Below are 26,774 nucleotides of genomic sequence, written 5' to 3' on the forward strand. Positions count from 1 at the left end.
CTATTGAAAACATTTTCAATTTATCATTTTTTTCCTTTTATGATTTATGCTCTTTGAATCTTAAGAAAATTTGCCTTACCCAAGTTCACAAAGATTTTCTCCAGAAGTTTTATAATTTTAGCTCTCACATTTACATATACATTGTAAGATAATTTTTGTGTACAAGTTAAGGGCCAAGTAGCGTATTTGTTTGTTTTTCCATACAAATATCCAATTGTTTTAGCACCATTTGTTGAAAAGACTTTTATCCATTGAATTTCCTTGGCACTTTTTTCAAATCACTTGACTGTTTATATGTGGGTCTGTGTCAAGACTCTTTTCTGTTTCATTATCTACATGTCTATCATTATGCCAATAAAACGCAGACCTAATTAGTGTAGCTTTATAATAGCTAGGTCTTATTTTTAAATTTTTTTTAAATTTTTGCTTTTTAGAGCCACATGTGTGGCATATGGAGGTTCCCAGGCTAGGTCAAATCAGAGCTGTGGCTGCCAGTCGACACCATAGCCACAGCAAGGCAGGATCCGAGCCATGTCTGCAACCTACACCACAGCTCAAGGCAACCCCAGATACTTAACCCACTGAGTGAAGCCAAGGATTGAACCCAAATCCTCATGGTTACTGGTCAGGTTCATTCTGCTGAGCCACAATGGGACCTCTCCTATAGTAGCTAGGTCTTAAAATCAAGTAGTTTATGGCGTTCCCATCGTGGCTCAGTGTTAGCAAATCCGACTAGGGACCATGAGGTTGTGGGTTCGATCCCTGGCCTCACTCAGTGGGTTAAGGATCTGGCATTGCCGTGAGCTGTGGTGTAGGTCGCAGACATGGCTCGGATCCTGTGTTGCTGTGGCTGTGGCATAGGCCAGCGGCTACAGCTCTGATTCGACCTCTAGCCTGGGAACCTCCATATGCCGAGGGAGCGGCCCAAGAAATGGCAAAAAGACAAAAAAAACCCAAACAAACAAAAAAAAAACCCAAGTAGTTTAAATTGTTTGGCTTTTTTTGTTTTTGTTTTCTTGTTTCTTTGGCTTTTTTTTCTTATCCTTTTTAGAAATTTTTAATTCAATGAATTTTATTACATTTATAGTTGTACAACATCATCACAACCCAATTTTATAGTATTTCCATCCCAAATCGCCAGCCCATCCCCCCCACCATTTTTTTCAGTTTGTTTTTGTTTTTTGTTTTTTTTTTAATTTTTTAGGTCCGAACCTGCGGCACATGGAAGTTCCCAGGCTAGGGGTTGAATCAGAGCTGCAGCTGCTGGCGTACACCATAGCCACAGCCAGATCCAAGCCACATCTGGGTCCTACATCACAGCTCATGACAATGCTGGATCCTTAACCCATTCAGTGAGGCCAGGGGTCAAACCTGCATCCTCATGGATACTAGTTGGGTTCTTAACCCACTGAGCTACAATGGGAACTCCTGACTGTTGTTTTTCAAGGTTATTTTGGGTATTCTAGTTCTTTAAATTTCCATATGGGTTTTATTTTATTTTTTGACTGCATCTGCAGCATTTGGAAGTTTCCAGGCGAGGGACTGAATCTAAGCCTCAGATGTGACCAGTGCCACAGCTGTGGCATCAGATCCTTAACCCATAGAATAGGAGCAGGGATCAAACCCAGTTCCTCATTGAGCCACAATGGGAACTCCTTTTTTTAAAAAATTGAGGAGTTCCTGTCGTGGCGCAGTGGTTAACGAATCCGACTAGGAACCATGAGGTTGCGGGTTCAGTCCCTGCCCTTGCTGAGTGGGTTAACGATCCGGCGTGGCCGTGAGCTGTGGTGTAGGTTGCAGACGCGGCTCAGATCCCGAGTTGCTGTGGCTCTGGCATAGGCCAGAGGCTACAGCTCCGATTCCACCCCTAGCCTGGGAACCTCCATATGCCTCGGGAGCAGCCCAAAGAAATAGCAAAAAGACAAAAAAAAAAAATTGAAGTATAGTTGATTTACAGTGTGGTGTTAATTTCTGGTGTACAGCACAGTGATTCAGTTTTATATATATACTTTTTCTTCATGGGTTATTATAAGATATTAAATATAGTTCCCTGTGCTATACTGTAAGACTTCGTTTTTTATTTCATATATAGTAGTTTGTATTTGCTAATCCCAAACTTCTAATTTAATCCTTCTCCCAACCCTTTTCCCCTTGGTAACTATAAGTTTATTTTGTGAGTCAAAGTTGATTTTCTATAAAGACCATTAATCATGTCATCCAAGAATGAAGAATCTTACTTTGTTCTTTCCAATAGGCCTTTTATTTCTTTTTCTTGCTATATTAAACTAACTAGGACATTCAGAACTATATTGAATGGAAGTGGTGAAAGCAGATATCCTTGCCTTTTTCCTAATCTTAATCTCAGGGGGGAATGCATTAATTTTTTACAATAAAGTCAAATGGTAGCTATAGTTTTTTGCAAATGCCCTTAATCAGGTTGAAGAAATTTCTTCTATTGCTACTTTGCTAAAAGGTTTTTGTTTCTGTCTCTGTTTTAAATTTTTGGCCATGCCAGCAGCATGTAGAAGTTCCCAGACCAGCATTAATATAATAATGAAATTTTAAAAGACTTGTGTATATGATCATGAAGAATATTGTTCTGCAGTTTTAATTTTCTTCTAATATCTGTTTTTGTATCAGAGTAATGCTAACCTTTTTTTGTGTGTGTCTTTTTGCCTTTTCTAGGGCCGCACCCATGGCATATGGAGGTTCCCAGGCTAGGGGTCTAATTGGAGCTGTTGCTGCCGGCCTAGGCTACAACCACAGCAACGCCAGATCCTAGCCGCGTCTTCGACCTACACCACAGCTCACGGCAATGCCAGATCCTTAACCCACTGAGCAAGGCCTGGGATCAAACCCGAAACCTCATGGTTCTTAGATTCATTTCCACTGCGCCACGATGGGAACTCCTAACCTCTTTTTTAAAAGCTGGGAAATGGGAGTTCCCATTGTGGCTCAGCAGTAGCAACCCAACTAGCATCCATAAGGATGTGGGTTTGATCCCTGGCTTTGCTCACTGTGTTAAGGATCCAGTGTTGCTGTGAGTTCCTGTATATTTGCAGATATGACTCAGATTCTGCTATGGCTGTGGTGTAGGCTGGCAGTTGCAGCTCTGATTCAACCCCTAGCCCAGGAACTTCATATGCCCTAGGTGTAGCCCAAAAAAAAGCAAGAAAAAAAAAAGCCCAAAAAACAAAAAATACCAACCTAGGAAATGTTCCCTCATTTGAGAAGTATCGAACATTATTTCTTAAATGGTAAACAGTGAAGCTGAGACGGCCTGGAATTTCCTTTGAGGGAAGATTTTTCACTTTGAATTAGATCTTTAAGTTTTGTGAAAGTTATAGGACTATTTAAGAGATAATATCTATTTCCTCTTTTTCCCCCTTTTTATGGCCACACCTGCAGCATATGGAAGTTCCTGGACCAGGGGTCAAATAGGAGCTGCATCTGCGATCTATACCACAGTTTGCAGCAATGCTGGATCCTTAACCCACCGAAAGAGGCCAGGGATCAAACCTACATCCTCACAGAGACAACGTTGGGATCTACAGTGATGCCTCCATTTTTATCTGTGATCTGGGTAATTTGTGTCTTCTTTCTTTTTTTTTCTCATTAATCTAGCTAGTGGCTTATTAATTTTAGTGCTTTGTCTCAGAGAACTAGCTTTTGGTTTCATCGATTTGCTCTATGTGTTTGTATGGTCATGTGTGTGTGTGCTTGCCCTTGTGCATGTGTGTACTGTTTCACCGATTTTTTTTTCTTTTTCTTTTTTTGTTTTTTTTGCTTTTTAGGGCCCCACCCACAGCATATGGAAGATCCCAGGCTAGGGTTCAAATCAGAGCTACAGCTGCTGGCCTATACCACAGCCACAGCAACAGGGGATCTGAGTCACATCTGCGACCTACCCCACAGCTCATGGCAACACCAGATCGCTGACCCACTGAGCAAGCTCAGGGATCAAAACCACATCCTCATGGATACCAGCTGGATTCATTTCTATTGCACCATGACGGGAACTCCCCTGTTTCACTGATTTCTGATCTTTATTAATTTCATCCTTTTGGGGTTTATTTGCTCTGTCATTTTGAAGTTTACTCTTCTTTTTCTAGTTTTTTAAGATGGAAGCTTAGATTATTGACTTGAAACTTTCCTTTTTTTTGTCTTTTTTTTTTTTTGTCTTTTTTTGCCATATCTAGGGCCGCTCCTGTGGCATGTGGAGGTTCCCAGGCTAGGGGTCGAATCAGAGCTGTAGCCTCCGGCCTACGCCAGAGCCACAGCAACTCGGGATCCGAGCCGCGTCTGCAACCTACACCACAGCTCACAGCAACACCGGATCGTTAACCCCCTGAGCAAGGGCAGGGACCGAACCTGCAACCTCATGGTTCCTAGTTGGATTCATTAACCACTGTGCCACGACGGGAACTCCTTTCCTTCCTTTTTAATACAAGCATTTAGTGCTATAAATATCCCTTTAAATACTGCTTTAACTGCATCCCACATATTTTGATTCTTTTTATCATAATTCAGTTCAAAATATTTTCTAATTTCTCTTCAGAGTTCTTTTTTGAGCTGTGGGTTATTTATATGTTTACTATTTAATTGTTAATTATTTGGGGATTTTCCAGATATCTTTTAATTAATTGTAGTTTATTGCTATTTTGATCAGAGAACATACCTATATGCATGCATCCTGCTTTTGTCAGCTAGAGTGTTCTATAAATGTCAATTTGGTCAAATTAACTGATAGCATTGCTAAATCTTCTATATTCATATTGACTTTCTGTTGGCTTTTCCTATCAATTACTGAGAGGAATGTTGAAATCCTCAACTATAATTGCAGATTTTTCTAGTTCTCTCTCTCTCTCTCTCTTTTTTTTTTTTTTTTTTGCCACATTCCCAGGCCAGGGATTGAATCTAAGCCACAGCTATGGCCTATGTCACAGCTGTAGCAATACCAGATTTTTAACCCACTGCGCTAAGCCAGGGATCAAACCTGTACCTCACCAGTGACCTAAGCCACCATATAGACAATGCCAGATCCTTAACCCACTGTTCCACAGTGGGAACTCCTCTTTTCTGCTTTTAATCCCATAGAGTATATTTTTTAATCTCAGAAATTCTAGCTTTCAGTTTTTTTTCTTTTTTCTTTTTTTTAGGGCCACACCTGTGGCATATGGAAGTTCCTGGGCTAGGGATTGAATTGGAGCTGCAGCTACCAACCTACACCACCACAGCCACAGCAATGCATGTTCTGAGCGGTGTCTGCAACCTATACCACAGCTCTCGGCAACACTGGATCCTTAACCCATGGAGCAAAGCCAGGGATGATGGATACTAGTTGGGTTCTTAACCCAGTGAGCCATGACAGGAATGCCTCATTTTTTTTCTTTTCTGTAGTATCTTTTATACCTCTCCTACTTATGTGTATATTTCCTCTATAATCATGATTTTAGGACTGTTGGGTCTGTTTCTATTCATTGACCTTTCTCTTGTTCATGGGCTATATGTCCCTTCTTTTATATGTGCCTAGTAAATTTGATACTGTGCTGAACACTATAAACTGTAGTTTTTGGTTGCTAGAATTTGGAGTGGGGGGAGGATTCCTTTAAATAATGTTGAATTTTGATTCATGTACATTTTCTACTTTGGCTGTAGGGACAGGAAATATTCTAAGCCCTATGCAAACTCCAGGGTTTATTTTATCTATTCTTAACTTGGAATCAGTTGAATCCTTCCAAGGTTTTCATTCAAACTCTGTTAGATCCAAAACAATCTTTAGTCTTAGGAGAATTTATTTCCACTAATAAGGCAATACCCTGTTGAGGATTATACCTGATGCCCCATGTATTAATTACTAAAGCTTACTCTGGCTGGCAGGAACAGGTAATATGCCTCACCTTGTGCAACTTCCAAAAATTTTCTTGCCTATTCCTCTCTGATGGCTCTTTCCTCAAACTTGAGTAGTTTCCTCTCATTCATGTACATAACTATACTCAGCCAAAGATAAGAGATCCTTCTCTGGCTCCCAAATTACAGCTACTCACACTAATATGAGTCTTCTCAAGTTAGCAAGACTGCTGGGCTCTGATTAGGATCCCCCCTACCCACACACAGCTTGCACTGTAGCCTGCAATCAGCTTCTAGACAGCAAGCTGGAACAACTGCAGGGTGCTTTGTCTGTTTGCCTTTCCTCCAGAATCACAGTTCTGCTCTCCTTGTGGTCCAGTGTCTGAAGTCTCTTCTTCCACATATTTTAGCTGACTTTCTAGCTGTATCATATGGGAGTATAAATCCTGTCTCTTTTACCTTATTTTTCTTAGGAGTAACAGAGCTATCACAGTGATTTTTTTTTTTAGGGTCATTAATTAAAGGGCAGCATTTGGAATAGCTGGGTAGCCAGGCCTATCCCTGTATAATAAACTGATAACAGTACAGACAATTTTCTTTTTTTTTTAGATTTTTTTTTTTTTGTCTTTTTGCCATTTTTTGGGCCGCTCCTACGGCATATGGAGGTTCCCAGGCTAGGGGACCAATTGGAGCTGTAGCCACCAGCCTACACCAGAGCCACAGCAATGCGGGACCCGAGCCACGTCTGCGACCCACACCACAGCTCACGGCAATGCCGGATCATTAACCCACTGAGCAAGGCCAGCGATCGAACCCTCAACTTCATGGTTCCTAGTCGGATTCGTTAACCACTGCACCACAACGGGAACTCCAGTACTGACAATTTTCTAAACAAAGTTCACATTTTGCCTTTGAAGATTCCTAGATGGAATCTAGGGGGATGGTGATGAAAGCAGAGTAGATCCTCAAGTAGATACTAATCATCACAAGGAAAAAAAAAATGGAATAATTTATTCTGACCTTTCCCCTTGGATCCAGCCCTGAACACAACTCTGAAATGAAAGCTCAGAAGAGACAAATCCATCTTCCCTAGAGGAAAAGCCCCACGTTCCACCCCTCCTCCACAATCACCAGAGACAGCTTATAAGGATCTAACTTCACAAAAAGGCAAAATGTGATTCTAATAGTAAATACCAACAGACTAATGTGAAGAAAACCAGGAAAAGAACTAAAATCAACAATCAAGAACTAACACTTGAGGAACCAAACTTAATAGAAGAAACAATTTTTTTTTTTTTCCGGTGTAAGGAAGTTACCAGGATTGACTCTGAACTGGAGCTGCGACCTATGCCACAGCTATAGCAACATCCGGACCCCTGCACCACAGCTGGAAATCCAAGGACAGAGTGTTTTGAGAAGATAATATGGCATCTATTTTTTAACAAGAAATGATGATACTATAAAAAGAAACCTTAGAAATTTAAAATAACACCCAGAAAAAATTAAACATTTGGGGTGAAAGTGTTGAAAATCAAATCTGATCTGGAATCCTAAACCAAAGATATACCCAGAACCAAAATAAGAAGTCAAAAAGTTTGGGGTTGTTTTTCTTTTAAGGCATGGATGATAGATTGAGTTTTAATATCAAACTAATGTAAGTTTCAGATGAAGAAAACAAAAGAATCAAGAGGAAGAACTAATAAATAAACTAGAGAAAATTTTCCACAGAAATGCATTGCTTCTGGCTTGAAAAAAATCCATCAGTTGTAGAGTAAGGTTAATATTTAAGTTAATCATAAATATATATTAGTAATATTTTAAAACTATAAAGAGAAAGTAAACATTTTTCTAGAGAGTAGGGGGAAAAAAAATCCCTCTTATTCTTTAAAGAATGGGACCTAACATTACTTTTTTTTTTTTTTTTTTAGGGCCGCACTCAAGGCATATGGAGATTGCCAGGCTAGGGGTCTAATTGAAGCTACAGCTGCCAGCCTACACTACAGCCTGTACAGCCAAGCCAGATCTGAGCTACGTGTGTGACCTATACCACAGCTCACGGCAATGCCAGATCCTTAACCCACTGAGCAAAGCCAGGGATTGAACCCGAAATTTCATGGTTCCTAGTTGGATTTGTTTCTGCTGCGCCCCGACAGGAACTCCGACTTAACATTAAAAAGTATTCATTCTTGAACTAAGAATTCTATACAATAAAACCATTCAAATCTGGAAGAAAAAGACATCTTCAGAACACAAAGTACTCAGAATATATCACCTAGGCCAGAGACCCATTCTGAAAAAAATGAACTGAGCCTATATTCTGGCCACATGCCTCCCCCAAAAAATCAAGAAAGCAGGAAATAGTGGTAAACAAATGGGTAACACAAGAATTAATGTTGATCCATGTGTAAAGTTATCTCCATATGGCACGTGAGTAGGGCAGGACAAGGGAAAAGAAGGGCTATTTCCTATTAACATTTGCATTTCAGACTTCACTTGGAAAATGGTAAGATGCAGCCATCTGGCCTCCAATTCTCACAGGGTCATAATCAGCTGGAGCTGACTGGCTACCCCTTAGCTGCAGCAAATGCCTGTTTCTCACCCCCTTGCATCCAGGTGTCTACCTAGCCCTGGTAGGCATCTAAGTTAACCATCTCAGTCCTGAGCCAAGGAATTCATCCAACAGGGCTATATGTATGCATCCTTGAGCAGCAGATGACCTGGGTATCCCTGAGAACACCCCTCCCACATCCTCAGGAACACATTTCAATGGACTCTTACCTATATAGTATTGCCTCCCAAACATTTAACCCTCCAAACAGTCCTCAGTGGTGGTACAAGGCAAAGGGTTGTGACCCCACCCCCCCAAAAATAATATAAAAACACTGTGCATACTTGGTGGGGGGAGATGTCCATAGCCTCCACCGTGTTGTCAAAGGAATGCTACAGCTCTGAGCCTCAGAGTCCCTGCAACTCTAAGAATAGAGCCCTTGAGTTTGCAGCCAGGACACTTAACTAGCTATATGGCTTTGGGCAAGTAATTTACATCACTTAATCTCTCTGAATCCCCAATTCACCAATAAAATGGGCATGACCTGCCTTCCTTGAAGTGTTAGGGGGATAAGAGGTAACATATTTAAAGTACTGCATCAGCAGGGATGTAATAAATGGTGACCCACCTCTTAATTTATCAAATAGGCTGAGGTCACTTAAAGACACAAGATTTTCCAGCACAAGGCTGTCTTGGCTGAGCGGCATGGACCTGCAGACTGAGGTCAGGAATTGAGCCCAGGGCCGAATCTGCGGATTGCACTCTGACCAGACTCGGCTTCTTTCAGGGTGCTGCTCCCGGTACGGTCACTTTGCTTGTTTCTAGTCTGGGTGGAGCAGGGTTCTGCTGGGGCACTGACTCGGTGTGGGGTCGGCCGAGACCCTGAGCGAGTCTACCTGGGGGCGGGCAGGGTGGCAGTAGGCAGCACCCCCACTGCGGGACGGGAACTTGGCGCAAAGAATCGCGAATCGAGGACCTAGAGCTGAGCTGGCCCCTTGGGTCGGGCCAAGTTCTCGAGCGCGGCCACGCCCCCGGGCTGCGCGGCCAATCAGCCCCCGCCAAGCCCGGCTGTGCACCCTTCCGGCTGTGCACCCTTTCAGCTGCGCACACAGTATCCTGCAGGGTTGGCGTCTCCCCGGACACAGGGCGACATGGTGCGTGGCAGGATCTCCCGACTCTCGGTCCACGACTTGCGCTTCCCCACGTCGCTCGAGGGCCACGGCTCAGACGCTATGGTAAGTGCTGCCCAATGCCTCTGGTCTCGTCGACGCCAGGGCCCTCCTTGGCGCGGGGCACCCCGCGGGCCTGGAAAGGTTCCCAACTTTGGAACTGTTGCTTTTGTGAGTGGAGAGGCCGGGAAGGGGAATGAAAGTTTTTAGAGATTCTACACTCTCCTAGCTTTTATTTTTTTCTTACTGTTTTTTGCTTTGCTGGCGTTTAGTATTTCCTGTTTTACTTTTATGACTTGCATTTTGCTGGAAATGGAGTGCATGATATGCAACAACAGCAAAACGGTGGTGATGTCTCTCCATCAAACCTTAGAGCACAGCGCTGTGCTCTAAGACTTGACATGGTTCGCGGTAGTGGAAACCAGAAAGCCCCTGGCAGGGTGATTTAGGTGGTGATCCTGCCTCTGCCACAATTTGCAGTGACCAGAAGATCCTAACCTCTCTGTGCTTCTTGGGCTTATCTGTGAAATGAACAATTCACAGTCTGCCTGGGAGACCAAACAAGCTCGTAGTAACAGGTGGTTTGAGAGGAGGCTGAAAACATGAATAGAGAGGATGTGTCACTGTGAACAGTTAAGCAGATGTGAATCTGTGGAAATACAGTAAAGTACACACTGAAGGACATTTTTGCTCTGAGACACCCCACACCAGCACCACCTTCAAGTGCAGTATTTCCCAAACACATGAGCCCTGTGCAGGGTCTCCTCCAGCCTGTCCCTGGGACACTGCCCTTCCAGGCCCACTCGTGAATGGCCACACTAGAAAAGTGTGGTTATGTAATGAACATGGGAAGCATCCAATTTAGGATAATGATTACCCATTACTTGTAGGACGTGGGGAATGGATACCTCAGGACTGACTTTAACTGTACTTTTGAGCTGGGTGGATGTTCCTCACATTCCTTGTCCTTGGTGTACTTGAAGTGGTTTCTTGTTAAAAAGTGCTGAAGTTGGAGTTCCTGTCCTGGCTCAGTGATAACAAGCCCCACTAGTATCTGTGAGGACTCAGGTTCCATCCCTGGCCTCACTCAGTGAGTTAAGGATCCCCTAATGCTGTGGTTGTGGTGTAGGCAGCAGCTATAGCTCCAGTTCCACCCCTAGCCTAGGAACCTCCACATGCTGCAGGTGTGGCCCTAAAAAAAAAAAAAATGCTGAAGTTCTTTTTATTTAATTTTTATTTTTATTTTGTCTTTTTGCCTTTTATAGGGCTGCTCCCACGGCACATGGAGGTTCCCAGGCTAGAGGTCTAATTTGGAATTGCAGCTGCTGGCCTACACCACAGCCACAGCAACACCAGATCTGAGCCACGTCTGCGACCTACACCACAGTTCATAGCAACACCAGATCCTCAACCCACTGAGCAAGGCCAGGGATTGAACCCGCAACCTCATGGTTCCTAGTCAGGTTCCTTAACCACTGACCCATGATGGGAACTCCTTTTTTTTTTTTTTTTTTTTTTTTAAACACTTGACGGCACCTGGAAGTTCCCCAGCCAGGGATCCAACCACAGCCACTGCAGAAGCAGTGCTGAGTAGTTATGCTGTGAGCAACAAGGGAAGTCCTGAAGTTACTTTAAAGAATGTCTTTTATTCTGAGAATAAATTCTTCCTGCTTTAAAAAACCCTTATGTGTCCTTTCTCATTTGATGTTATGGTAAATGACAAAAAAACACCCATTGGGCGATCTTTTGTGAATCTCCAAACAAATCTTTTGAAATTTTACGAGCTTGTCAAATGCAAACGCCTGACCTAGTGCAGCCCCTTCCACCCTTCTGAAGCGGGGGGCAGGTAGGAGGAAACCGCACAATCTCTCCAGGCCTAGGCTTTCTCATCTGTAAGATGGTATAACAATATCAGCCTTCTACATGTAGATGCGATGCATGTAGAGAGCCCGACACAGAGAAGGCCATCGATAAATGTAGCTATAATTACTATTTGCATATGAAGAAACTGAAGCAGAAGAGTCCCTGACCTCCACCTTCCTCTTTGAATTTGTGAAGTATTAAGGCTGCTGGCTTACTATGGAATAAGAAACGAAATTTGTCTCTGGCCTGAGTGATTTATGGCCTTGGGGTCAGGAGAGATTGTACCTGATACCTGCATTGCAAGCTCATGAATACTTGAATATTGTGTCCCAGAGATGTTGTGTGCTGTACGCTGATTCCCTCATGGGTTTTTTTTTTTTTTTTTTTTGTCTTTTTAAGGCCAAACCCACGGCATATGGAGGTTCCCAGGCTAGGGGTTGAATCGGAGCTGTAGCTGCCAGCCCACACCACAGCCACAGCAGCACGGGATCCCAGTCGAGTCTGCGACCTACACCACAGCTCATGGCAATGCTGGATCCTTAACCCACTGAGCGAGACCAGGGATTGAACCCAAATCCTCATGGATACTAGAAGGGTTTGTTACCACTGAGCCACAACAGGAACTTCCCCATATGCATTATTAATAGAAAGTGCTGCTTGGCCATTTTCAGCGGTGCTGCTGGGGACTCCTGAGAAGGCTCCCTGCACCCTCACTGCACGCTGGATTCAGCAGTTCAGCCCCGCCGCACTTGGCAGCAGAGCCAGCCTTCCTGATCACAAGTAGAACATTTTTTTGTTTGTATTTTTAGGGCCACACTTGAGGCATATGGAGGTTCCCAGGCTAGGGGTTGAATCGGAGCTACAGCTGCCAGCCTCAGCAAGGCAGGATCCGAGCTGCATCTGCAACCTACACCACAGCTCATGGCAACGCCAGATCCTCAACCCACTGAGCGAGGCCAGGGATGGAAGCCAAAATGTCATGGTTCCTAGTCAGATTCATTTCTGCTGTGCCACCATGGGAACTCCAAGTAGGACGTTTTCATGAAGGAGCCCTGAAACTGTTCCCGTATTTGTTTGAGTGCAGGGTCCCGGTTACGATTTCTTACCAGCCGTTTAAGAAACACAGAACGCTCAGGCCTGCAGTGTTCATTAGTGCCAGAGCTTGCTTGTCCAGGCACTTACCAAAGGTCCTGAGTGCCCACCTGCAGCTGAGCCCGCCACCTCCTGGCCATACTTTTTTTTCTTTTCCATTATGTATTTTATTACAAGATACTGAATACACTTCTTTGTGCTGTACAGTAGGCCCTTGTTATCTGTATTATATATAGTAGTTTGTACCTGCTAATCCCAAACTCCTAATTTATCCTTCCCCCATCTCCCATCTCTCCCCTTTGGTAACCATCAGTTTGTTTCCTATGTCTGTTAGTCTGTTTCTGTTTTGTAACTAAGTTCATGTACATCATACTTTAGCTTCCCAGGGTCTTTAGTCCTGGAGTCTCCCTCTGAGCCTCAGGTCCCAGCATCTCCCTTGGGAACCTGATGGCCAAACCTGGCTGGGCACCACCTCTTGGATGCTCTCCCATATTCCCTTTCTGTCCCTCTACTGACCTCACTGCCACCGTTACCTCACCTGAGATGTTCCTCCCTCCCAGATCCTCTGTCCCTCCCCTGCTGCTGAGACACTCCTGTCCTCAACCCACCAGCTCAGCTTCTCCTTTCATCAGAAAGTGTCCTCCAGCTTTGAGAGCGTTTGGCCATAGTGCTTTCTGCCTGGCTTCCATCGTTTTTATCTCTCCCAGAGACTTGCCATGTTCTGCCTCATACTGTTAGAGGTTCTGTCATTATAGCATCTAAACTCTAACTTACCCAAGTCACCAACCTGTGCACTTGCTGGCTCAGCGATGCATCCACAGAAGCCCCTTCCCTGTGCCTCCAGCCGGACACAGGGCTGCCTCTCCCTCCCTGAACATTGGGATTTAAATCCTGCCTCTTGAAACTCAGTTTCCTCATAGCATCTGCTTTATAACATTGGGAAGATTAATTCATGTAAAGCCTTTTACATGGAACAATAAATGTTATATTAACAACAGCACTAATAAATTGTCATATCTCTGTGAAATTCTTTTTTTTTTCCTTCATTTTTTTTGTCTTTTTAGGGCCGCACCTGGGACATAGAGAAGTTCTCAGGCTAGGCGTTGAACTGGAGCTACAGCTGCCAGGCTACACCACAGCTGCAAGCAACGAGGGATCAGAGCCAAGTCTGTAACCCACACCACAGCTCCTGGCAACACCAAATCCTTAACCAACTGAGTGAGGCCAGGGATCGGACTTGAATCCTAGTGGATACTAATCAGATTCGTCACCACTGAGCCACAATGGGAACTCCTGCAAAATTCTTTTTAAGCAAAAAAAAAAAAAAAAGTTGCATCTTCATTCCTTACCACTGCATTCCAATTCTCTGCCTGGCTTTGGGGGTTCCCGTTGTCTTCGCCCACACCACCTGTCTGGTATCATCTCCATTCCCTGCAAACCAGTGCCCTCACAGCCTTTTCTGACTCACAAGGCCTCAGGTTTGTATTGCTCTCCTTGCCTGGGCTCCTTCATCACCCTTGGGCTTTGTCTGTGTGTCCTGGTCTCCTGCTTCCTCTTTGCTTTTCTCCCCTGAACTTCCATGGTACATCCAACTGACCACACATCTCTGCATGGCCTTGTCCTGTCTTAGCAGCTGTTCTCATCTGGTTCTCATGTTTTGGCTTTTTCTCCCACCTTGTGAGAAATCTCTGAAGATAGACTTGTTTTTCACTCTGCATCCCCTGTATCGATGAGTAGTGTTGAATTTCATAATAATTGGTCAGTAAACCTATTATAAAAATATAGTGGAAAGTTTAAAAAAAAAGAGCAACACAAAAAATGAATTGTCTTGAAGTTGTTTTTATTTAATTTTTTTCTTTTTATGGCCACACCTGCAACATACGGAAGTTCCCAGGCCAGGGGTCGAATTGAAGCTGCAGCTGCTGGCCTACGCCACAGCCACAGCAATCCCAATCCTTAACTCACTGAATGAGGCCGGGATGGAGACTGCATCCTCCCAGAGATAACCTTGGGTCCTTAATCCACTGAGCCACAATAGGAACTCCTGGGTTGTCTTGAAGTTTTCTTTGTTCCCCCCACCCCAGTGATCTCTGAATTTGTGTCTTTTCAGCCCTGCTATAAACTGCAATGAAGATAAGTCCAATTTTATGTAAGAGCTTTCCAAAACATTGGCTTGCTCAGTTTTAACCTGCTTGTGCATATAACTCTGTTCCAAAAGCTGACAGAAACAGCTGCAGGTGCAAACTCCTGGGTTTAAGAGTGAGCCGACTGTCAAAGGAAATGTAACTGCAAACCGGCATTAAATACACACATTGTACTTGGTAAAATAATTTGAGTCTTTCAGGAGGACATTCCTTTTGTCCATTCAGAGTTCCCTTTGGGGAACATGAATGCTTCCATCAGATTGGAGCTCTTCTTAGGAGTTCCCATTATGGCTCAGCGGGTTAAGAACCTGACATAGTGTCTGTGAGGATGAGGGTTCGATCCCTGGCCTCACTCAGTGGGTTAAGGATCTGGCATTGCCACAAGTTGTGGTGTAGGTCGCAGACGTGGCTTAGATCTGACATTGCTGTGGCTGTGGTGTTGGCTGGCAGCTGCAGCTCTGATTTGATCCCTAGCCCTGGAACTCTCATATGCCTCAGGTGTGGCCCTAAAAAGACACCCCCCCCCCCAAAAAAAAGGATTGGAGCTCTTCTTGCATTTTCTGTTCTTTCATGATGTCACTCCCAGGTTTATTTGGCACTTTCTCATGTTCTCGGGTTTGGGTGGGGTCTTTCCCCTGCAGCACACAGACCCTGATTACTCGGCTGCCTACGTTGTCTTGGAGACGGATGCAGAAGATGGACTCAAGGGCTGTGGACTCACCTTCACTCTGGGAAAAGGCACTGAAGTTGGTGAGTTGAACATTCTCTGGAGGTACATGAATGCTTCAGTTTCATTACATTCCAGGTCTGATCATATTTTCTCTGTATTTACACTGCTTGAAGAGAGCTGAAAACAATGTTTGATGGTTTATTTATGTCACTGGGAAATAAAACAAAAATGGAAATAAAAATGGCAGAATTTGGCCTCTCTCCTGGTGGTCATCTGTAGACTGCAGGAAAACCCTTGAATCTTGGGTCCATTTCTCTGCAGGGCTCTGAGTACCTGAACTGGGTGTGTGACTGAGGGATGTAAGGGGGAAGTAGTGCGTTCATGGAACAAGGCTTTGTGTGCACAGAGTCTACTTGCTTTTTTTTTTTTTCCCCACACCCAAGGCATATGGAGGTTCCCAGGCTAGGGGTCTAATTGGAGCTATAGCTGCCAGCCTACACTACAGCCATAGCCACGTGAGATCTGAGCTGCGTCTGCAACCCTACACTGCAGCTCACAGCAATGCCAGATCCTTAACCCACTGAGCAAGGCCAGGGATCAGACCCACAACCTCATGGTTCCTAGTCGGATTTGTTTCCGCTGTGCCAAGATGGGAAATCCTCTACTTGCTTTTTAAATACTCCACACTGAGCTGGCTTCCAGTTCACTGCTCTGCTTGGCAGCAAAGGCGTAGGTCCTGCACAGATTCCAAGCTCTCATCTGGGAAGAGAGACAGCTATGCTGCACACTGAGCCAGGAGTAAGCCTTTCTTTTCTCAGAGCTGGACGATGGCTCAGCGGAGGTCATGAGCCTCCCCATTTTTTGAAATAAGGGAACTGAGGCCCACACAGCAGCTTGGCTATCCCTGCAGAACCTCCTGATGGCCTGAAGTGCTTTCTTGGTTTTTTTTAACTTTTTTTTTTCTTTTTAGGGCCACACCCATGGCATATGGAAGTTCCCAGGCTAGGGGTCGAATTGGAGCTACAGATGCTGGCCTACGCCACAGCCACAGCAATGTAGGATCCTAGCTGTGTCTGTGACCTACACCACAACTCATGGCAACAGCCGGATCCCCGACCCACTGAGAGAGGGATCGAACCTGCATCCTCATGGATCCTAGGCAGATTCATTTCTACTGCAGCATAACAGGAACTCCAAAACTCATAACTTTTTAAAAATGCATGCACAGCGTACAAAATTCAGTATGTACAGAAAGAAGACCTTTGCCAGATCAATTTCAACAGCTCATTAGAGGCTGAAGACACGTCGTGATAAGTTAAAAAGTGAGGGTCTGCGGAGGAAGTAGATCCTCCAGCCTTGCGCAGGGATATCCACACTATCAGCTCTCCTAGTTATAGAAGAAAAGTCTTGACCTATTGAGTGATGTTATTATTGTGTGTGTCTGTGTGTAGGACAAGGGAACATTTCTTTTTATTTTTTTCTTTTTTCTTTTTTTGTCTTTGTAGGGCCACACCCACAGCATATGGAAGTTCTCAGGCTAGGGGTCCACTCGGAGCTATAGCTGCCAGCCTACACAGCCACAGCAACTCCAGATCCGAGCTTCGTCTATAACCTACACTGCAGCTCATGGCAGCGCCAGATCCTTAACCCACTGAGCAAGGCTAGGGATTGAACCCATGTCCTCATGGATACTAGTCAGGTTCATTACCACTGAGCCACAACAGGGAACTCCAAGGGAACATTTCCTGAGCTTTATGTGGACACCATCAGGCTGCTCCCCTCTCCCAGGGCTGCTGTCTAGTCACGCTATTGGCTGGCCAACCACAGATGCCTAGGTGCTCCTGTGTACAGGCACTGTGACAGGCCCTGGGGATGTGACTTTAAAAAGATAAAAAGAGAGAAAGGGGACAGAGTCCCACGTACAAGGATACAAGGAGAAGGAATGCACAAATTTCTCAGGGAGGCAGACATAAAGAAACAATAATGCAGTGTGAAAAGGACTATTTTATTAAAAGTGAATACAGGCCTACACGGAGGGTTGGGTTTTTGTCCAGGAGGGTCAGAACAGCTTCAGAGCAAAGGTGAGGTTTTGAGATGAGCCTTGAAGGGTAACTGGGAATTGGCCGGGCAGAAGGCAGCCACTCGACCCTGATTCCCTGCCTGTTTCCCCCAAGTCAGCCATTCCCTGTCGTTAACTTTTCCCCAAGGCAGTGACCACTGACCGCCCCAGGTCTGTGAGCTGTGTTTCAGCTTCTCCTGCAACTTTAATTCTCTGGTGTAAGTTGGGCACTTTATGAAGTTGCATTCTCCATCCTGCATGCCAGGCAGGCAGTCCCCAAAGGTTGCACAAAACTCATCAAGCTTGCAAAACACGTTCTGGGACAAGCCATCACACAGAACCCCTGTTAACAGCCAAGGCGTGGAACCTGCTACCTCAGGCGCAGTGGAGGGGCCCTTTGCCTCATGTGTGGTCCTTGAGATGAATGTGAGACTCTTCTCCGAGTGGCTGAGTTCAGTGCCAGAAGGTCTCCCTGCCCCTTCCCCCTGCTGGCAGGATAGGCAGGAAAAGTCTCATCCCTCTGTGCCTGGAACAAATGGCGCTTTTGTGGTGATGCAATTGGCTTCCGCCTGTTTCAGACCGCAGCATGACAGAACCCATTTTAATTTTAGCCTTGCTCCATTTTTCAGGTGACTCATTGCTGTCTCGCAGAACCCGTTGCATGGTGTTTGAATTTGAATTCAAGTTGAAAAAAATTCCATTAGCTTGTCACAGTTCTCCTGGGGCTTTTATCAGCTTACTCGCCTAATTTTTTTTTTTTTTATGATCCAAGAAGTCAGTGCTTCCTTCATTACTGTGAAGAGAGCACTTATATATGAGGGAGAGAGGTTATGGTTGTTTTTTAACGTATAGAATAGGTCAATATAATTTTTAAATTTTTTTGTTTATTTACTTTTTTGGCTATGCCTGCAGCATGCTGAAGTTCTCAGTCCAGGGATTGAACCCACGCCACAGCAGTGACCCAAGGTGTTGCAGTGACAACACCGGATCCTTAACCTGCTGAGCTACAGAGAACTCCTTATGGTTTTTATTTGTTGTCTTTTTAGGGCCACAATAGGAACTCCCGCCATTGCTTCATTGTTAAAATCCTTAGGTCGTTTCATAGGGTCCTCGTAGAGGTGCAGTTTTCCTATCAGATCTTAGGAGAAAAACGTTCTGAAAGCACTTGAAACATGTTCTGGGATGTGCATGGGCCCTCTGTTCAAAACAGCCCTCAGAAGATTCGTACTTGCTCTCATATGGAGCATTTAGGGCTGACCCACACCTTCTGTGTTCTCCAGGGCTTTTGTGAATGGGATGCAGAATGATTCCAGGTCAGATATTCATCCCCCAGAACTGTGAGTGACAGTCTTCCTTGCTCCTTGATGATTGATTAAAGATGCCTGAAGAGTAAGTCAGTGACTCAGAGAGACAGGAATCATTATATACATCAAACATTGGTCTCCTCGAGAAGGATGGTTAGAAACCCCAGCTGGTTTGTATCATAGTAGCAAATACATTTATCAGATATTGAGGATGAGTTCATCTTTACTGCTCTAAGAGATGCTCTAGCAACACTAATGTTCTCACCTGGAGGGTGTGGATTCTCCTTGCTCAAACTGAGGCCACTGTAAGAAATTTACTAAAATGTGATGCCTTCCATAAATATTTGGGTTGTGGTGGTCTCCACATTTTTTTTCTCTTAAATTCTTTTTTGGGGAATTCCCATTGTGGCACAGTGGTTAACGAATCCCACTAGGAACCATGAGGTTGCAGGTTTGATCCCTGGCCTTGCTCAGTGGGTTAACGATCCGGCGTTGCTGTGAGCTGTGGTGTAGGTCACAGATGAGGCTCAGATCCCGCATTGCTGTGGCTGTGGCGTAGGCTGGTGGCTACAGCTCTGATTAGACCCCTAGCCTGGGAATTCCATATGCCGAGGGAGTGGCCCTAGAAAAGGCAAAAAGACAAAAACAAAAAAACAAAACAAAAAAACCCAACTTTTTTGGGGAGTTCCTGTCCTGGCTCAGCAATTAACAAACCTGACCGTCATCCATTAGAACACAGGTTCCATCCCTGGCCTCACTCAGTGGGTTAAGGATCCAGTGTTGCCACGAGCTGTGGTATAGGTCACAGACATGGCTTGGATCCTGTGTTGCTGTGGCTGTGGTGTAGGCCGGTGGCTGCAGCTTCAGTTGGACCCCTAGCCTGGGAAACTCCATATGCCTCAGATGTGGCCCTAAAAAAAAAAAAAAAAAAAAAAAAGTATATATTGAAGCAATGGCTACACCAAACAAGTCAATCGAATTTTTAAATAATATAGTCACTGTTGGGCTCCCTCTGTGGTGCTGTGGGTTAAGAATCTGACTGCAGCAACTCAAGTCACTGCAGAGGTTCTATCCCTGGCCTAGTGCAGTGGGTTAAAGGATCCAGCATGGTCACAGCCGTGGTGGCAAAGGTCAAATCTGAGGCTTATGTTCAATCCCTGGCCAAGGAACTTCCATATTCTGCGTGTGAGGCCATAAAAAAAAATAAATAAAATTCACTGCTCTGGGGCTAAGTTGATGATTTGATTATTTTGACCATTTACACGTGGACTAAGTGTTTTCCAGACTGAGTCAAGGATAGAAGGGTCTTTGCCATACAGTTTGTTACTTGCTCTTCATCTGAGATAATCCAATAAAGCCTCTTCTAAGTAAAATACCAAAAATAAGTAATTGATGGTAATGCTGACCCAAATTGCAGATTCATTTCATCTTTAATAATTATGTTGTGAATTCAAAATATTTTCTATGCTTTACACTAATGAAAAGGAATTTCAAAAATTCTATAAATCATCTTATTTCCTAGGAACAATGAACTAGCAAGGTTTGTTTTTTGTTGTTGTTTGTTTGTTTTTCAGGGCCACACCCATGGCATATGGAAATTCCCAGGCTAGGGGCTGAATGGGAGCCACAGCTGCCAGCCTACACCACGGCCACAGCAAAATGGGATCTGAGCCACATCTGTGATCTATACCACAACTCACATCAACTCCGGATCCTTAAACCCAGTGGGTGATGCCAAAGATTGAACCCAAATCCTCATGAATACTAGTTGGATTTTTTACCTCTGAACCACAACAGGAACTCCGAAAGGTTTAGTTTTTGTTTGTTTGTTTGTTTGTTTTTGTCTTTTTGCCATTTCTTGGGCCGCTCCCACGGCATATGGAGATTCCCAGGCTAGGGGTCGAATTGGAGCCGTAGCCACCGGCCTACGCCAGAGCCACAGCAAAGCCCGATCCAAGCCGCGTCTGCAACCCACACCACAGCTCGCAGCAACGCCAGATCCTTAACCCACTGAGCAAGGCCAGGGATTGAACCTACAACGTCATGGTTCCTAGTGGGATTCGTTAACCACTGCGCCACGACGGGAACTCCCAAAAGGTTTAGTTTTAAAGCTGAATGTCCAGACACTTTGCAAAGTGAATAGGAAAATGATTTTGGAACATGATTTAAACTTTCAGGTCTAGGATTCTGGTTTTTTACGTGGCAGACAAAACGTCTTTGCTCTGTTCAGAAATTATGCTGAGTAAATGGATTAACAGCTATTCTACTATGTGATACTAGTTATGACAACCACAGAAGACATATTTTTAAAGGCATTTACTTTTTGTATTTAAAATTACTTTTCTAACATGTCCATATTAGACTATTTGTGGTGCTTGCGTGTCTTAATTTATTGACCTCCCACCAAAACTAAGAATTAAATCCTCTTTTAATAGTTGTCTGTGCTGTGAATGCCTTGGCCCCCCACCTGCTTAACAAGGACCTCGGGGATATTGTTGGTGACTTCAGAGGCTTCTACAGGCAGCTCACTAGCGATGGGCAGCTCAGATGGGTACGGTGCCTGTTTTGTAACACGCATCTATAAATAATGTTACTGAGGTCTCAGATGTTCTTTGATCACAACAACTGTGAAAATAGAAACAGGTTTACAATTTTTTGTGTGTCTTTTTTTAGGGCCTCACCCTCGTCTTATGGAAGTTTGCAGGGTAGGGGTCCACTGGTCAAATCTGGGGCAATTCAGGCATTGAAATAAATATGGTAGGGATGGCTTGTAAATCCTTGAATAACCTAAGAATCCTTGAGTCCATTCACATAGCAACCAACCAACCAGCAAGGGAGAGCTTGTCATTATAATAGACTACAAGCTAATAAAACAGAAATGATAGCATTAGAAAACTACCATATTGTAACCTTCACAGCTAAAATTGATTGAGGCAGGAATTATCAATGGGTGCTAAACCTTGGGGTCAGTATTAATCTCCTTACTTAAAAAGAGAAAATGGTAACCTCACAGTGGGGAAGGCTAAAGGATACTAACTTACTTATGTTCTGAAAGATAATAGCCCTAACAAAAAACCAGAATGGCAGAATCACAGTCCAATCAGCCCAGATTGGGGAACACTGTGTAACTCAGCTGGCCTGTACTCTTTAAGAATATTGATATCTTTTTTTTGTTTTTGTTTTTGGCCTTTTAGGCTGCACATGCAGCATATGGAGGTTCCCAGGCGAGGAGTTGAATTAGAGCTATAGCCACCTGCCTATGCCACAGCCACAGCAACACGGAATCCAAACTACGTATGTGACCTACATGATAGGTCACAGCAATGCTGGATCCTTAACCCACTGAGCAAGGCCAGGGGTCAAACTCGCATTCTCAAGGATACTAGTTAAGTTTGTTATTGCTAAGCCACAATGGGAACTCTGTTATCATTTTTAAAAAGAAGAAAATATGTTCCAGATAAAGAGACTAAAGTGACATGTCAACTAAAAGCAATATGTGGAGTTCCTGTCGTGGTGCAGCAGAAACAAATCCGACTAGGAACCATGAGGTTGCGGGTTCCATCCCTGGCCTTGCTCAGTGGGTTAAGGATCTGGCATTGCTGTGAGCTGTGGTGTAGGTCTCAGATGTAGCTCGGATCCGGCATTGCTGTGGCTGTGGCGTAGGCCAGTGGCTACAGCTCCAATTAGACCCCTAGCCTGGGAACCTTCATATGCCATGGGTGTGGCCCTAAAAAGACAAAAGATAAAAAAAAAAAAAAGCAACATGTGAATAAAAGAAAGTATACTTTTGGATTATTGATGAAATTTGATTATAGATTGTCGTTGTAGGTAATTGTGTTCTATCAAGGTTATATTCCCTGAATTTGATCATTGCACTGTGGTTGTGTAAGAGAATATCCTTGTTTTTAGGAACTAAACTCTGAAGTTTTTAAGGTTATGTGACATGACATCTGTAACTTCCTCTCATATGATTCAGTAAAATAAATTTATATTATGTATTTTATGTATCTGTATATATATGTAGATACATATACACACATATGGATAGATAGATATCTATATAGATATGTTTGGTGGGGAGAATATGCAGGAGTTCTTTGCACTATTCGTGCAAATCTTCTATAGGTTAGAAAGTATTACAAAAAGACCAGAAAAAAAAAAAGAAAAAGAAAAAAATATTAAGAAAGAGCTTAACCTCTAAGTGAGTGTCCGTTGCTGCCTTTAATCCATGAACCATGTCCCTGGCTAGGAGACTATAATGTCTTTTCTAAGAAGTGCTCATGTGTTTTGCTTCCCAACCAGATCGGTCCTGAGAAGGGTGCAGTGCACTTGGCCACGGCGGCCGTGCTCAATGCCGTGTGGGACCTGTGGGCCAAGCAGGAGGGAAAGGTAATTCTTGGAGCTGCACTTCAGTGACTCTGCAGAGCCACGTGAAGGGCCACAGAGGAGCAAACACTTCTTCTGTGAGTGAGGACAAAGGCACAGGAGGCGCCCCAAGAACATACGGAGAATTGATTGTTTTTCTCCACTGAGAGATGACCAGCAGTCAGGGAGTTTAGGGAATAGGTTAGAAAGGGCTGGGAAGGGAGGGGCACAGAGGTGAGGGGCTCCAGGACAGGTGGGCGGGTGTTAGTCTGATAATCGGAACCTGCCACACGAGCCTTCTCTGCGGGGAAACTGGTGGGTATTTCAAACTTGTTTTACAAATTTCTTCTTTTCTCCTTCAAGCCTCTGTGGAAGTTGCTTGTTGACATGGTAAGCAAATTCATTAATATGCTAATTGTTTCTGTAAATGAAATGGACCTCATGGATTACTTGCCTTTTGATAACCAATAGATACATTCAGGACTGCTCTGGATCAATCACTGTCGTGCTGAACAAGCAGAACCCAGTAAAATCTGTTATTCCTTTCTTGGTATTTGAAGTAACCATGAGTTGTGCTCATGCAGGCAGGGTGTTCACATGGGAAGTGCTGAGGTTAGGCGCCCCTGCGCCCCCCTTGCCCCCAAAACTTTGGTGCTTTCCTCTGCAGTGATGCAGATTCTCCAGCTTCCATTTCCTAACTGTGACGGAGGATAATCCTAACTGCTCTAGGAGCACCGTAGAATTGGAATAAGACCACATGAGAAAAGTGCTTCACAAGCTCTGAAGAGCAGAATGTTATTATTAAGCTATCTGGTCACCTTGACTGCAAACGCAAATGGAAGTGGCCCAGTGATGGATTCTAAAGATATGCACCTGCTGTTTCCTTTCTCTTGGACCTGTTTATACTTGTGAGCATCTGACTGCCAAGGTGGAAAAAACTCTGGGCAAGTTAAGGGGAGTGAACTTCAGCCACAGGCAGAGCTGGCTTTGAATCTGGACCCCACCACTTCTGGCTGTGTGATTTTTTTTTTTTTTTTGGTCTTTTTAGAGCTATACCTGCAGCATATGGATGTTTCCAGGCTAGGGATCGAATCAGAGCCATAGTCACTGGCCTATACCACAGCCACAGCAATGCCAGATCTGAGTCGCATCTGTAACTGACACCACAGGTCATGGCAACGCCAGATCCTTAACCCACTGATGGAGGCCAGGGATTGAATCTGTGTCCTCATGGATCCTAGTCATATTTGTTTCCACTTAGCCATGACAGGAACTCCCTGGCTGTGTGGTCTTGGGCATGCCACATAACCTCTCTGAGCGTCAGCTGCCTCAGGATGATGCCTTGAAGGGCTATTGAAAATCTGGTGGTCAAAAGGCCCTTGTTATTATTTGCCATCACAATTAAGGGAAAAGAAAGAACACCAAGGCTTTGAAGACTGCTGGACAGCAGACATTGTCCCTTCTCTGGAGGAAAGTGAAAACGAGAGGATGTTACCTCTTCTCTCTGACGTGGTTGTGGGTGACTTGGGGGCACCATCTGAAGGGGAAGGACAGGGACCTCTTGAGTTCCCTGCGGGCTTCAGACTAGCCTCTCAGAGGGATGCCCAAGGTGGCCCCCAAAAGTGAATGATTTGAGGGCCACTAGGAAGGTGCCTGAAATCCCACATGTGGATTTTTCATTCTTTTGGATCCTGTTCCCTATTTCAATGCCAGTGATCTTGCATGATTCTTGGTTTTGAAAGAGCTTGTAGGATATTTAAGGGTCGCAGAGGAGTACGGCTGGTGTCAATACAACCTGAGTGGGAGTGGAGCTGCTGATTGCTTCCTCCCAGAACGTGGGCTCCCAGGGAGGCTGGAGCTCCAGGCTGGGGGAGGGGGAGATGGGGAGAGGGCAGCCGGGGATGCTCCAGGGAGTCTTCGCACCAGGCTCTCTCACATTTAATCCACTCTTTCCCTTTTGGTGAAGTGAATTGTCCCTATTTGGCAGGAAATGGCCTAAAGTTACACTGCTAATAAACAGTGGGCACAAGGCTCACCCTGGGTGGCCTGGCTCTGAGACCCACCCTCTCTCTCCCTTGCTAAAGTGCCCTGGAAAGAGGTCAGCCCTGAAGTGAGAGTGACACTAGGCCCGTTCATCTTTAATTTGTGCTGAGTGCTTGCCTCACTCCAGGCTCTCTTGCCAGAAGCCCTGTTAGCTAAGGTAGTCAGAATCCTTGTTCCACAGAGGGAGTGAGGGGCAGGTGCCTGAGGGCCTGGTCAGAAGGCAGCAGTGAGTCCTTGAAGGATGCTGCACCAAGGAAGGATAGAAACGATTGATCACAAACCCGAAAGGTCCTTTCCCAGACAGAACAAGCCCCTGATTCTGCCTATGCAGATTCTAAGACACACGATCTGCTGGGGAATTGACGTTGGCCCTTCCTACCTTCTGTCCCGCCCCAGGACCCCAGGATGCTGTTATCCTGCATAGATTTTAGGTACATCACCGATGTCCTGACGGAGGAGGAAGCCTACGGTGAGTAGCCTACAGGCGATGGCACTGGGGGGTCCCTGGTCCATGCTGATGTGGCAGCAACAGGGCTGCCGCTTTGTCATCTAAGAGTAATGATGATTCTTTATTTTTTCCAGAAATACTGCAGAAAGGTCAAGTTGGTAAAAAAGAGCGAGGTAGGTCATGACGACACTCCATTCATTATTTTTCCTATCTTTGTACACTTTTGAGTGTTCCCGCCCTGTGGGAGATCACCCCTCCCACCCCCACCAGCAGCAGACCCACTAAGTCTGGAGGAAGCAGCCTTCTGCTTTGACCTTGGGCATCAGAGTTCAGTTTGGCCACTGCTAAGGGCAGGGCTGGCTTTAAGGTGACCCCCACATGGCACAGGAGGGCTCTGCCATCGGGGGCATCCCAAAGGGCATCCTGAGCCCTGGGTGTAGCAGGAGGGACAGGCTCGGGATTTGCAGGGCGGGTCCTGGGGTGCGAAGGTGGTGGGTGGTGGCGCTTCAGCCGCAAGCAGCTCTTAAGCTAAAGATCCCCGCAGACACAAAACATTAACAAGTGTTATGTTTCCACAGAGGAGCAGATGCAGACACAGGGCTACCCCGCCTACACCACTTCGTGTGCCTGGCTGGGGTACACAGACACCAGGCTGACGCAGGTGCATGCTGGAATCGGGTTTCAGAGACAGGCTTTCTCGAGGAGACAGTATTTTCCTTTCTTTTCTTTCCTTTGTTGTTGTTGCACCCACAGCATGCAGAAGTTCCTGGGCCAGAGATCAGACCCCCACCATAGCAGTGACCCGAGCCACAGCAGTGACATCACAGGATCCTTAACTGCTGGGCCTTGAGGGAACTCCCTGTTAGCCTTTCTGCATTCGTGGATCCAGCCTTGCCCTGGAGGGTCTTGTCCTGGAGGGGCTCGTGCACGAGCAAAATAAAGGTGTTTCCCTGGCTCGGTCATGGAGCAAGAGCCCCGGGCGCTGGTGGGGCTGATTACCTGCGGAGGCAGCGGCGGCGTGTAGTGCCATGTTGCCCCTCACGGTGCTGAGCGCTGCTTCCTCACCATGCAGAGAGGCGGTCACTGCTGTCAAGGGTGCTTTGGAGGATCCCCATAGATGTTGCAGGAGATGTGACCCTTACAGTACGGGGTGGCAGGGGCAGCAGTCAGCCCCTGGCTGGTTTAGTCCCCTTTCTCATCACTCTGCGCACACTGCAGC

The 26,774-nt window shown here is 45.1% G+C and overlaps 1 protein-coding gene across 8 annotated transcripts in view; it reads left to right on the forward strand.

Moving 5' to 3' along the window:
• Nucleotides 1–9,440: 9,440 nt before the first annotated feature.
• The window catches only part of ENOSF1 (enolase superfamily member 1), a 28,884-nt gene continuing 11,550 nt past the window's right edge, over nucleotides 9,441–26,774 (forward strand). For 2 of the 8 annotated variants that reach the window (XM_047793866.1, XM_047793868.1), the window contains exons 1-7: nucleotides 9,474–9,633; nucleotides 15,308–15,416; nucleotides 23,002–23,088; nucleotides 23,428–23,454; nucleotides 25,504–25,576; nucleotides 25,690–25,728; nucleotides 26,134–26,216. In XM_047793866.1, coding sequence (XP_047649822.1) covers nucleotides 15,354–15,416; nucleotides 23,002–23,088; nucleotides 23,428–23,454; nucleotides 25,504–25,576; nucleotides 25,690–25,728; nucleotides 26,134–26,216 — 372 coding nt within the window. In that variant the 5' untranslated portion in view covers nucleotides 9,474–9,633; nucleotides 15,308–15,353. Of the gene's footprint in view, nucleotides 9,634–15,307; nucleotides 15,417–18,695; nucleotides 18,733–21,134; nucleotides 21,251–23,001; nucleotides 23,089–23,427; nucleotides 23,455–25,503; nucleotides 25,577–25,689; nucleotides 25,729–26,133; nucleotides 26,217–26,774 lie in introns of those variants that run through there. The other 6 variants (XR_007136651.1, XM_047793865.1, XM_047793862.1 and 3 more) reach the window with 6 other exon arrangements.

This window comes from Phacochoerus africanus, chromosome 8, assembly GCF_016906955.1.
Source record: "Phacochoerus africanus isolate WHEZ1 chromosome 8, ROS_Pafr_v1, whole genome shotgun sequence".
Classification (NCBI taxonomy): Eukaryota; Metazoa; Chordata; class Mammalia; order Artiodactyla; family Suidae; genus Phacochoerus; species Phacochoerus africanus.